The following is a 13,601-nucleotide window of genomic DNA, read 5'->3' as shown; positions in this document are numbered from 1 at the left end:
TTAACTCACAGAGCTGACTGATGTTGGCATTCTCCAGCAGGGTCACGTAGCCGGTGACGTTGCTGGGAATGTGCACATCGCGGACTTCCTGAAGATCACCGGCACTCCTCCCCACGGCTACCGTCACCTGCTGCGGCATGTAGCTCTGGTCAGTGGCAGCCACTGCAATGGACAGGTGCCTAAGCACAACATCTGGCTTCATCTTTAAACTGGAAAACATGTAGAGCAGAAACTACAAGTGTGTATACAGGCTGAGAACTGGCAGGGCCCACAAGTTCCATCGCCAAGATCTTGTCTGTGACATACCCAAAGACTGAGTTTCCTAAAGCAACTAACCTGAAATGCTGGCTGTTAGTTTCAAAGCCCTTATGACCTTCCCGAGTTTCTAAAATTCCTTTCAGTTCAAGATCAATCTTATATTTCCTTTTAAGCTACTAATGCAGGCAGGAAAGTAGAATATGAACATTCTAACAAAATCTCTTTACCTGGTAACAAGCAAATTCTAAACTGCATCCAAAGAACTGAGTCTATTCTCTCATCTGTAAATTAGATGGCTAAAGTGCATATTCATCTTCTGTGAGAAAACAAGATAATTATTTCCATTTCTACCAACGGAAATTAGCCCATTCTCTGAAGGGACAGGTGACATATTAGACAGCAGCATCAGAACTTCTAGAAATACCAGTTTCTGTCATCAATTCCACTCCGAGATTCCTGACCACCCCATTCCCTCTTGCTCCTCTAAAACTGGTCAACTTAGTTGCACACTGATTTTTTAAATGTGTAGAAAGGATCTTAAAAAGTAAAATCATATCAGACATAAGAAAAGTATTTGCCCCTTGTGATACTAATTTTCCTAAGAAACTAGTGAAAAAGATCTGAAATCAGTATCATAAAATATTAGTCAAATGCTAATTCTCTCCCTTAAAAGACCAAGTAAAGAAACTATCCAAATTTATGAATATATGAACCATGTTACATAATTTTACATGATTCCTTTTATTTGATTCTTAAAGTACCTTCACAGATAGTCATAAGAAAAAATACTAGGCAGTTAAGCAGAAAATATTCTAAAATTTAAAAAAATAATTTTTTTTAACACATTGATCGTATAAGAGAAAGAAAGCATGTAATTTTCTTGGGCTTTTTCACTCAAGAATTGGTATATTTGCACAGAGAACTGTATTCAATAGTTTATAATAACCTATAATGAAAAAGAATATAAAAAAGAATATACATAGTCTGTGTGTGCATATATATAAAAATAAGTGAATCACTATGCTGTATACCAGAAACTAACACAACACTGTAAATCAACTATAGTTTAATTAAAAAAAAAAAAACCTGGTATTACAGCACCCACCGAATCCAGTGTGAGCGAGCGCTGCCATCTGACTGCCAGTAGGATGATGTTTCTCCATTTGTCATCTTGTCAATGTCTGCAGGGTTGGAGGATGTTTCTATATAAGCGTAGCACTTTGCTACTGACTTCAGTTTGTCCATCTCTGGGCTTCTAGTTAGATCTCCAGGGCTTTCTGCAAGAAAAACCAGATTTTATCAATTGATATCTCTTCCACAAAGAAAAAAAAAGTCATTTAAAATACCTGACAGAAATACGCTTGATATTTTGGCCCTAGAAAAAGAAATGCTCCCTAAAATCTCCTTCCAAATTGGAGAACATGACAACGTAGAGAAACATAAGCTGATTATAAGTACAACACTTCAATCATTGGTATATTTGCAAAACTATGCCAAGAAAATGGTGACTTATAGTTTGAATTTACACTTCTTTGAGTGAGATTTTTTTAAGACACTTGTTCATAAACCACTTGTGTTTTTGAATATGGCCTGGTCCTACCCTCATCCATTTTTTACTGGGTCACAAGTCATATCAATTTATGTATTTTATATATAATATGTAATGTATATATACCCATATAATAAGTAACATTTATCGACTGTTTACTGTGAACCAGGCACTTTTCTACACATTTTCTACATATTAATTCATTTTAGAGATAAGGAAACTAAAGCAATTAAGTAATTGCCCAAGGTCAGAGTTAGTGAAAAACTGAGTCTGTCACAATACGTTACAAAATATACTCTTGTTCCCTAAAATGTTACTTGTCTTTTGAATCTGCTTATGGTATTTTTTTTCACTATACAAAACTTTGCATTTGCATGCAGTCTAACTTATTAATCTTTTCTTTTGTCATTTCTGAGTTACACGTCCTGCTTAGAAAGGTTTTTTTCTATGTCAAGATTTTTATAAAGGGGAACTACTTTCTTCTAGCACACTTACAGCTTTCTTTCTGGTTGAACTTTTCAATCCATCTGAAATTTATTTCAGTGAATGTAGTAAGTTAAAAATCTAGTTTTATTTTTTTCTCTAAATGGCTAACCAGTTGCCCTAACTCAACTTGTTGGTGAATTCCCATTTCCTTCCTGACGTGTAATGCTAACTGAATCCAGAACTATACTCCCACATGGACTTGGGTCTGTTTCTGGACTCCATTATGTTCCACGGATCTGCCAAAAATTATCAACTTTTGTTGTGGTCGCTGAGTGAGTCTGTAGTGGTTTCCCTCCTTCATTTACTCAACAGCTGTTCAGAGTACCTACTGTGTGGCAGGCACAGTTCTGGGCACCAAGGATAATGAAGCAAACCAGACAAACAAAAACCAAGTAAATAATACTGTTACAATTTCAGACAATAAGTGCCATTTAGGCCATTACACAGGGAATGGTGGGGGTGAGGGCATTAGGTAAGAGTGATGAGGAAAGGCTTCCCTGAAGTCACATCTGAGCAGAGACCTGAGTGACAAGAAGCCAGTTGTGTTAAGAAGAGACTGAGAGGGAGAGGACGGAGAGGAGGAGAGAGAGGAGGGGGAGGGAGGAGAGGGATGGGGGAGGGGAGAGGAAGGGGAGGGGGAGGGAGGGCAGATCACATTCTTATGCTACAAACTGATCACTATTATCTTTTCAGAAATAAAAGCAGGGAGAAGTGTTGGCTCATCCTTTCAATAAATACTGCATTTGGAAAACACGACGAGCAAGCATTTGCAGGAACCCCCACCCCTGCACACGTACCCTTTTCTTTTTGTACCAGTTGGTCCAGAGACTCCTTCAGAACAGAAGACCGCATGGTGCACATGTTATTGCAGTGGTCCAGCAGGGGGTAGGGGATGACAGTGCTGGAGAGCCGATTGCGATGCAGGAAGCGCAGAATCATGGACGAGTGAACACCCAGGCCCTCCTTGGACTCTGAAAATATGTCTATGAAACCTAAGCAGAAAAAAAATCCATTTTTGGTATTTGCAGGAACCCACCACAATAGTTTCCACATCCCCTGCCTGGCGACCTATCTGAATTGGCTGAATTAAAAGCAGCCATTAAGACTCTTTATTGATATTTTCAGCTTTAATCATTCAAAAATCTAAGGAAGCTTTTAAGAAATGAATCAGTAGTAATCCCAATTTAAAAATTAATTTCATTTTAGTTTAACAGAATTTTAGCAGACTTAGGAAAATGATCTGTTTCAATCTAAGCTTTAAACTTTTATAAGTTTAATTTATAAATTTAAATAATAACTAGAAGTTTTTAAAGAAGTTTTCCATACAGAATATGGGCTAGGAATAAAGTTTGTCACATGAGAGACTAAAGGCATAACTGCTTTTATACTAAGTAACATAAGACAATAATGATAATACAACCATCACCCTGACCACAATTCCTGATGGCACTTTTCAGTTTATAAGGTCTTTCCACACACATCATCTCATTCGGTCCTCACAACAAGGTGGTGGGGGTGGGGGTGGGGAAGGCACCAAGGGTACCAGTATCCTTGTTTTACAACTGAGGAAAATGAGGTTCAAGGGACACACCAAGACAACAAAAAAGGGGTAGGACTGGAAACAGCCCCTCGCACTCCCTCCGAGTGCTCCTTCCCCCATTTCAGCTTTTTCTCTCCAGTGTGTCTCATCTGGAGTCTCCCTCATCTGTCCATCCCTCTGGCCACGGCCCAGGCTCTGGCCTCAACACCGCCCATTCAACCCACCCAGAGATCTTAAGGGGCTCCTCTGGCAGCATTTTGTCTGACATTAACCTGAGTAATCTTACAAAAACACTAAACAGGCATGTCTGCCCTGTTTCAAATCCTTCCGTGGCTCCTCAGAACCTACAATAATATGCTTTGAACTGAGGTGCACATGATCCAGGTGGTTAAGTGAAGAGAGAATAAACGTGGCAGCTTTTCGTGGAGTTCAGATATGCCTGTAGATTTGGGGAGGATTTGTTTTTGGTTTTGTTTTACTTTCTAATTAACCATCACATACATAACAAAAAGTACATATGTTATAATTGCATCACTTGATGAACTTTCACAAACCGAACACACCTACACAAGCAGCGCCTAGAGCAAGACTCTAGAAGTCCGTGGGAGAAACTGCTCTTAAGTGTAAAACAACAGGTTACATTAAAGCAGAATGAAACTTCGCACTGATTTTTTAAGATAAACATGAAGAGAAATTACGCACTTGAAGCAGCCCATTTTGATTCGGGCCCCTACACAAAAACCAGGAGATGCTGCATAGATTTCCCAAGACTCAGAAGTCTGTGCCATCCTTGTCCCGCTCTTACAGTTTTTCTTCTCTTCGCAGAGTAATACCCAAACCTCACGTGATGGGGCTACTGATGCTGCACTGAACGGCCCAGAACTTGTGCGAAAAAACAGACTGATTCTTATAATGGGAAAACTTTTGTCATATGCCGACATAAGCAGTGAGTTCGGTAAAGGTGCTGTCTCTCTTTCAAACATTCAGCACCCATGCAGTGAGACACAAAAGGAGGAAGTGTCAGTCTGGGTTAGACAGAGGATCTAGGAAACTGAGATCCCACCAGGGAGGTGAGCTCAGCTCACCAAGGTTTGCCCAAGGACTGCAATAAAACAACTCTCTTAAGTTAGCTGTTGCTAAAAAATTTGAGCAGAAAGTCCTAAGTCATGACCCTGCTGGGTAAGCACCTTGGGATCTGGATCCCCAGTTTTTGTAACAGAATCTCTCTCTCTCCTCAGGATCACCCAGAGCAACGGTGCACTAAGTATTACCTAGTGGTGAATTCCCTGGTCTCCACTCCTTTCCCCTCCTCCCAGAACATCTCTCTGAGGTGTCCAAATAAAGCTCCTCGTGCTAGCCGCATGCTGGTTAACGCAGAGGCGGGAGTAACCAAGACATAAGTTAGCTAAGCATAATTCAAAGCATAATTTTAACTGTCATTAGACCAGGAGAAAAGTTAACATGTACAGGCAGCCTATAAAAATTATACAATTAGGGGGTGGGGGGTATAGTTCAGTGGTAAAGCATATGCTTAGCATACACAAGGTCCTAGGTTCAATCCCCAGTACCTCCATTAACAACAACAACAACAAAATTACATAATTAAAGACAATTTGAGGAAGGGTGGAAATCGGCATTCTTTATTAAGCTAGAGAAACCATCCTGCCCTAGCTCAATACATCCTCAGCAAGAAGCCAGAGAGGTCAAGGACAACCAGAGTTACATTTATGTATTTATCAAGTCTATCTGCCGTCTTGCTGCCCTAGCTCAAGTATTATGACACCAAGTGCACAGAGCAGGAAAGGCTCTCAGATAAGATAAACTGAACCAAAAGAATGATACACAAGGGTTTTTTTTTCCTTTCAAATTCAACTGTTTTTTCACTAGGAGAAAAAAAGAGGGTAATTTTGATACTGTTTCTGAGCTCCCCAAAGAAACCATACCAAAACATAGACAAAGCTTTTTCATAGGTACAATGTAGAATAAGTAATACTTAATTTTAAGCTATTTTTATTCTTGCTTAAATTTCAGAGTGACAGCTTCCTAAAATCAGTGGGTGCCCACCATGTGCCAAAAATTGTACTAAATGTGAGGACACAGCAGAAATAAAAGAGAAGGTCCTTTGCCCTCATGGAGCTCACAGGATAAGAGTGAAGACAGACGTTTAGAAGTAAGTGAGTAATAACCAGCTAATTAATTACAATGGTCTTATGTAGCAAAAAACAAATGCAGGATGCTCAGAGAACATACACCTGGATCCAGGGAATACTTCTTGAGAGAGCAAAATAAAAAGATCCACTAAGGAAGGTAGTCTCAGGACAAAGGCTCCTAAGAATGGGAGAACTGCTCAACCCCCACTGTTTTGGGGAACAAGAGAGATGATTACACTGAACGCTAATTCAGATCATGAGCTTAACGAAGACTATGAGACAAGCATGTTTATTTCATGGGGCCCACAAGCCTGTCTCATTACAACCCACATCACAGCAAATTCATCTGGGATCTAAGAGAGCGTTCTTTAATTCAGTACTCAGATGACAGCCTTACCTGGAACAAGAGAACAGGCTTGCAGTTGTCTGATGATGTGGCTCAGCTCCCCCTGAAGATTAGCTCCACTGGAATTCTTGAGGGCCTCCAACATGTTCTCAGCATCAACGGTACCATCACCCTCTGCATCAAACTGGGCAAAGGCCTACAAGACCAGAGACGCAAGAAAATCAGGTCTGTTTCAAATCTTGAATTTTTTTTGACACTTCTAAGACCAGCGATTTTTGTTGTTATTGTTGTGATAAGAGTTCATATATATTATTCAAAGAACACATAAATTCCAGATAGCAACTCACAATGCTCTGTGGAATGTGTGTATATAAGTATTGCTATATGCGTGCAGAATTTTATCATCTCATCTCTTTCAACAGAGAAATCTCCCTTTCCCCAAAATATTTCAAAAGAAAGCAATCACTGCAAAAATTTTCAGCTGAACACAACACTGTAAATCAACCCAACTTGAATAAAAGTGTTTTCCAACTGTTTACAAAGTACCAAATACAAAGCTAGAATTAGAAAGAATTGGCTTACAGTAGCATCTCAGGTTTAGCTGGACTTTTTCTTTTAAAGCTCTTTGGACACCAGAGCTAACTGGGTTTATCCACTTCACAGCCCCGTTTTCACTAACTTTTAACCATAATGTAATTTGCTCCCAGCCCATGTTGGGCCATCTGGGGAACCGGGAACAGCACGGGATTTGGCTTGAATCCTGCTCTGTCACCAACTGGCTTTGTGACTTTACACACATTTCTTAGCCTCCATAAGCCTCAGCTTCTTGATCTGAGCGATGGAGCAAATATTACCAAACCCACAGACCACTGCCTGGATGAAGTAACACTGGAACAGAGCCGAATATACTGAAAGCACAGGAGCAGTACAAAGTATTCCTCTTCTCCTTTCTACCTGCACTGTTACCTCCTTCAAAAGGAGTCTATCATTAATATCGTCTGAGAAATATCTTTAAAAGTATTTTAATACCAGCTTCACTGAGGTATAATTCACATACCATACAATGTAAAGTGTACAATTGGTGGGTTTTAGCGTGCTCAAGGTTTTGTGGCCACCAGCACCACTAGATAACAAAAAAGAATACTGCAAATCATGGAAGAACAGGATGCTAGTATTAAAAAGTCTATTCAGAAAGTTTTGACAAGCTCTTGCAAATTAAAATATCACAGCAAAATGAAAAGCTCAAGCAAAGGGATAGACTGGGATTTCCAAATTGTAGAATAGATAAACAAGATTACACTGTATAGCACAGGGAAATATACACAAAATGTTATGATAACTCACAGAGAAAAAAATGTGACAGTGAGTGTGTATGTGTCCATGAATGACTGAAAAATTGTGCTGAACACTGGAATTTGACACAACATTGTAAAACGATTATAAATCAATAAAAAATGTTAAAAAAAAAAAAGCTCAATAGATTTTGGAAGATAAATCTCAATATGTTCGAAGATAAAAGTTGACTAAAGTGCCCAGAAAGTAGAGCAAAAAGACAAAATGATGGAAACTGGGAAAGAAAAGAGAAGAAAAATCAGAAGACCAGTCCTGGAGGTCTGAAATCCAAATAATGAGTTCCAGAAAACAGGAACACAAAAAATGGAGGGGAGGAAATCACAATTGTTATGATTCAAGATAATTTCCCCAAATTGAAGGCTATGAGTTCTGAGGTGGAAGAGGCTGAATGAATACATGATGGATAAAAGTACACCATAATGAAATTTCACAACACTGAAAGGAAAGAGAAGTTCCCAGCTCCAGGGAGAAAATACAGTCTCCATGTAAAAGGTCAAGAATCAGAACGAAGATTCAGCAGTTACACTGGAAGCCAGAAGGCAATGGGAACAGTGCCTTCAGCATTCTGGGGGAACTCTTTCTACCCCAGAAGTCAATACTCAGCCAACATACATCAACCTTGAACGAAACAGAAGCATTCTTACACATGCAAGGCACTCCAAAAATGAACTACTTGACCCATCTTTATTCAGAAGGCTACTAGAGGATGTGGCCACCAGAATGAAGGAATATGCCATGGAAGAGAAAGAACGGGACCTGACCAAGAGAGCAAATGAATCCCCAGGGTTATTCCAATACGACAACCGCACAGCAGACCTAGAGAACATCAGGTCCGGACTGAAGCAGCTCCAAAGGCTCTGGCAAACGGGGCTTTGGGAAGATGAAGCCGACAGAATATTCATGTGTTTGAACATACTGAATGTTTGTGTTAGAAGAGATTAGACAACTAGCAAAGAACCTAAGATTCAATTAAGGATAAAAGACAAAAAAAATTTACCAAAAGAAAAGGACCAACTCAGTTGTTAACTCCAGAGAAAATAAAAAGATGTGTAAGAAAAAATAATCATGGCTCAGCTACGTACAGAATTTACAAAATCCTAACAACACAAACATCAAGAGCAATCTAAACAGAAGTGAAACACATCTACTTGGAGGACAGGAGATGTGCAGGTGGGGCAAGGACAGGAAGGCGAAAGACAACTGAAGCCTCATCTTCTACACTGGGAATAAGAAGGATAAAGCCTGGAACTGAAAACTCATTAAGAAGTAATATAAACATACATTTGGTGACACAGAGGTAAATACTAAAGACTGAACTCAAGAACTGAAAAGTGATTATTCCTAGGGAGTGAGCCTGGGACGAAGAGCAGGGGACTAGTGCTTTTTGCCCAAGTCTCAGGGCCTCTAGACTATGGGAGTGGTAAAAACAAAACAAAACAGAAAAACCTTTACTAAGTGTCCACTTTAAGCATGGGATTGACTGGATGAATAGTTTTACAACTTTTTTTTCAAAGCTGTCTAATACTTCCTCCTCTCTAAATAAAACTGTATATACACTGGAAATATCAGCCAGAGAAGGAGATTTCTGGCACAACCAGACAAATTTGAATATGGACTGAGGATTAATTAAACAGAAATGAACTGGCATGGAAAGGTGAAGACCACTAACTGAAAAAACTAGGCCACAGAAGAGTATCAGAGACTGAGCTCAGGTTAATTGGAACAAAAAGCAAATATGTACTTCCCACACTGGTACCAAAACATAGACAGACAGACAGACAGACAGATTGATCTATATATACCCGAAAGAATAAATATCAAAATATTAATAGTGCTAATATGGCAATCTACATATGTTGCTTTTGTAATAATAAAGAGGAAATTATGAATATTAAGAAATTTAAAGCACATCCTAATATAAAAAGTAGAGCCACGGGTGTGGAGGAGGTAGAACAGAAGCACAGCCTGTCTGCCCTGAGGCCCCGTGCTATGAATACACAGTACCCATAATAACGACCTCCCAACACTTTCACATTATAGCACAGTGAGAAAATAATAATATTTGTATGACTCGAAGTCTGAGGGGATTAGCACAGCTGTAACCTATTCAACTGGGGATGACACATGGTTTGTGAAGCTCTGAATTAATATTTGAGCACTCGCTAAATTCTAAGCAATGTATATATCATTTATTCCTCACAACAGCAAGAGGACTTACTACTAACCTCCCCATTTTATAGCTGTACAGAGAGGTCAGACAACTTGCCCGACGTCACACAGTGAGTATTTGACTCCAGGGCTCCAGAGCTCAAGGTCTTCAGCACAACTCCATTCTCCTGACCAGAGAACCCCTGCCAGGAGTTCCTCACAGTCCAGAAACTGTGTCTCTTAGCTGCATCTCTTTCCTCCATCTATAAAACTTGTTCTCCGTACCTTTCACCCATGTTAACTCAGCATCAACTTTAAAACTGAGACTCACTCTCTGCAAACTTCAAGGAAGCACTCAAGTCCTACTCCCACCGAAACTTCCACATGTCAAGCGCTACTTGCGTCTCAAGTGCTGCCTGTTCCCAACTTCCCACACAACTCCTGCCTTTTATGGCTGATACAAATTCCATATAAGCAAGGCTACAAAAACAGTGACATTTTGCTATTTTTTAACAGACTCTGTGGATCTGTCAATAGTTAATGGATATGATAAAAAGAGTTTTCAAACAAACAAAAAGACATTCTGGGTGAGGAAAGAAAAAACAGCATTACTAGCAGCTTCACCAAACAAATATGTAATTTCCCAACACTCAGAAATTGTCCTTAAAGAAATACACAGGTTTTAAAGTCTAACACTTAACACTCAGTTTGTTTCACAGAAGCCAACTGACTGAGCACTTACTCACCACCACCTGCTAGGCAGCCTTATATACCTGACCCGGGCTTGGCTCTGTGCACACTGGGATGATCAGGGCATAGTCCCTGCCCCCCGAGTCCTCACAGCTTAGAAGACAGATCTGTAAACCAGCAGCAGCAATGTCACAAGTGCAATAATTATAACAACAGAAGTAACGGCACAAACAACTATAATAGCTAAGATTTCCTGAGCATTTACTAGGCATCAGGCAGAGCCTCACCTGGCTCGACGCGTATTTTTCATAACCCTAAGGTACGTACTACTGCTTAACTAGGGAGGGACAGAGAGGTTAAGTATTTTGCTCAAGGTCACATGGTCAGTACTGGTAAATGATGGAGCCTGGATTTGAATCCTAGTATGATTTGGGGCCCCATACTGCCAACCACTACACCAGGAACTGACAGACACTCTAGAGGCCAGAAGCCCAGGAGAGGGAGGGGTGTTTGGGGGAAAGTGACCCTTAGAAAATGACCCTTGAACTGAGCCTGATGAATAACCAGGAATTTGTAAGCATATGAAGATGGGGAGGTGAAGGCCTCCCTGGGTAGAGGGGACAGAGTGTGAGCACAGAGTGCACGGCAGATTGTGGGAACTGACACTTTTTTGATGTGGAAAGGAGGCAGGGGCAGGAGATGAAGAGAAGGACAGAGATCTCTGATCTGACCAACCAGGCTGAGGAGCAAGGGCAGCATGAGGCTGCTCATCCAGATCTACAAAAGCTCCCATATTGGAATGCACCTACATGTCTCTTAAAATAAAGTATGTTCCTGTGAACTGCTGGAACCCCTTCTCCACTATCTCTGCGACAGACATTGGGGATGGGAAGCTCACGCCTTCTGGCCAGTTCTGACAGCAGCATCTCTCTTCTCTGTGTAATAAATGGAAATCTGCCTCCTTGCTGTTACCACCCTGCGGGGCCATTCTGAACACATCTGCAGATCTCTGAAAACAGCGATCAGGTCCTCTGAGTCTCCTCAAACTCTCCATCCTTCAACCAGTTCTCTGTCTGGTAAGGTTTTTCGTCTCATTTCCATTCTGGATATCCCCGCTGGGACCCCTCCACTTTGACAATAAACCTCAGAACAGTGCCTCTCAACTTTCATTGGCTGATCCACTATAAGAAACACATTTTGTATCATGACCCACTATACATATAACTGATATAAAAGTTTGGTAAAAAAAACAATGTACTTTTCCTTATCAGATATAACCTACCCTGATTATTTTCTATTCTACTATATTCTGTTTCTTTTCTTTTTTTTTTTTTTATCTGCAGCTTAACACTCACTAAATAGATTTCCAACCCACTGAAGGGACAGATTGAAACTCATTGTCCTGGAATGTGGGGCCCAAAACCCAACTTGATACACCAGGTCTAGTCTAACGGTGTAAAGTAAAGCAAGTCTACCTTCGTCTCTCTACAAACAGAGCAAGGCCCATGATTTCCACGGAGCCAACCCCCTTCTTCATGCAGACAGCAACCCCACCAGAGTCAGGTCTCGTCTTGCCACACCCGCTGCGTGCTTTGCCATCCACATGACAACTATTGTGAGCTCAGGCAGCTCTCAAGTGCAGGCACTATACTAAGGAGCACATAAGATATAAAAAGAATAATACAGTGAGACTAAGAGGAAATCTGAATCAGAGGACAGTGCCAGATTGACCTCTTACGTTCTGTGAGACCTGGGACAAGACCCTTGGCCTCTGTAAGTCTCAACTCCTTTTCCCACCCAACCATCCTTCATAGCTTGTTGTGAGGATCCAAAGGTTTCATGAACAAAGACCGTGCCTAGCAATTTGCAAAGAGCTACTAACACAAGCTAGAAAGCTATTAACCGACCCATCTCACAAAGAGACACAAAAGCAGGGCTGGCTGATTGCAGATTTCCAACCATTTGCTATGGTCTCAGGGCAGGGCTCAGACCATTCCTGTTTAACCATCTTAACCACTACTAGGATCAAGACAATGGTGCACACAAGAGGATGTACCAAAATCATCACAGACCAGAACTGTGGGCTCAGATCAGCAAAATGCAATGCAGGAAGCTTATCTACAAAGGTTGCACACTGGTTCAACTTGGGAGAAGCACAGTCCATCAGAAGTCAAAAGAGCTAGGCCCAGTCCCAGTCTGCCCCTTGTTGGCTGAGAGGGTCACCTAACCACTTAAGGCCTCAGTTTACTCATCTGTAAGACTGTCTCATATCCCATGTCTAAGCGAAGTCCTGAAGGGGCTGTCACACAGAAGATGGAGCAAACAATCCCAGTGCAGAGCTAGAACAACAGACAATACCACCACCACCAGCAATGCTTACTGAGCATTAAGCATGTGCCAGACATCGTTCTAGGTGCTTTATGTGAATTAATTCATTTAATCCTCATACCAACTATATAAGGTAGATGTTATCATTATGCTCATTTTATTGGTGAGACAACTGAGACCCAGAGTGGTCATGTAAGCCAATCAAGGTCACACGGCTTGAGGATGGTGGAACGATTTGCCCACAAGCAGGCTGACTCCAGGGCTCAAGCTCAGTCTAAGACAGAACAGTGGAACAGGCAGACTTACAAAGCAGCAAACTTGCTGATAATGGTTAACAGGCTAACAGGCTAACACTTGTCCAGGGTGTTACAGAAGGGGTCCCTTTGGAGGGAAGGGGTGGGGGGACAGGTTGCCTACAATGGCTACTAAGGTCCCAGCCAACTCAGACTCTAGACCAGGTACCAAAGGAATATCATTCCTCAAAGTTTGCTCTCTCTCACTTCAATATAGTGGTGCCTTTCAACAGGAATATCCTTCTCTTCCTTTGCCTGGCAAATTCTTCTAGCCTCTCAAGCCTTGGTTCGGTGAAGCCTTTCCCAACCCCCATGCTACTGTTAAATGCTTCTATGTGGTCCCTGAAAGTGGAGAGGGCTTAGGAGGGAGTAAAGGGCTGAAGTGGGGAGAAAGGGAGCAAAGGACAAAATCCCCAGAGATGGGAAACAGTGAATGGGCCTGGCTGGCTCCAGAGCACTG

The 13,601-nt window shown here is 41.2% G+C and overlaps 1 protein-coding gene across 2 annotated transcripts in view; it reads right to left on the bottom strand.

Moving 5' to 3' along the window:
• Nucleotides 1-13,601, bottom strand: part of ZZEF1 (zinc finger ZZ-type and EF-hand domain containing 1) — a 95,584-nt gene that overhangs the window by 75,704 nt on the left and 6,279 nt on the right. For both annotated transcript variants that reach the window (XM_032497948.1, XM_032497949.1), the window contains exons 2-5: nt 6,381-6,525; nt 3,091-3,285; nt 1,364-1,535; nt 10-209 (exon numbers count right to left, since the gene is read on the bottom strand). In XM_032497948.1, coding sequence (XP_032353839.1) covers nt 10-209; nt 1,364-1,535; nt 3,091-3,285; nt 6,381-6,525 — 712 coding nt within the window. The remainder of the gene's footprint in view (nt 1-9; nt 210-1,363; nt 1,536-3,090; nt 3,286-6,380; nt 6,526-13,601) is intronic.

Source organism: Camelus ferus, chromosome 16 (genome assembly GCF_009834535.1).
Source record: "Camelus ferus isolate YT-003-E chromosome 16, BCGSAC_Cfer_1.0, whole genome shotgun sequence".
Classification (NCBI taxonomy): Eukaryota; Metazoa; Chordata; class Mammalia; order Artiodactyla; family Camelidae; genus Camelus; species Camelus ferus.
This window is presented reverse-complemented; position numbering and strand designations above follow the sequence as displayed.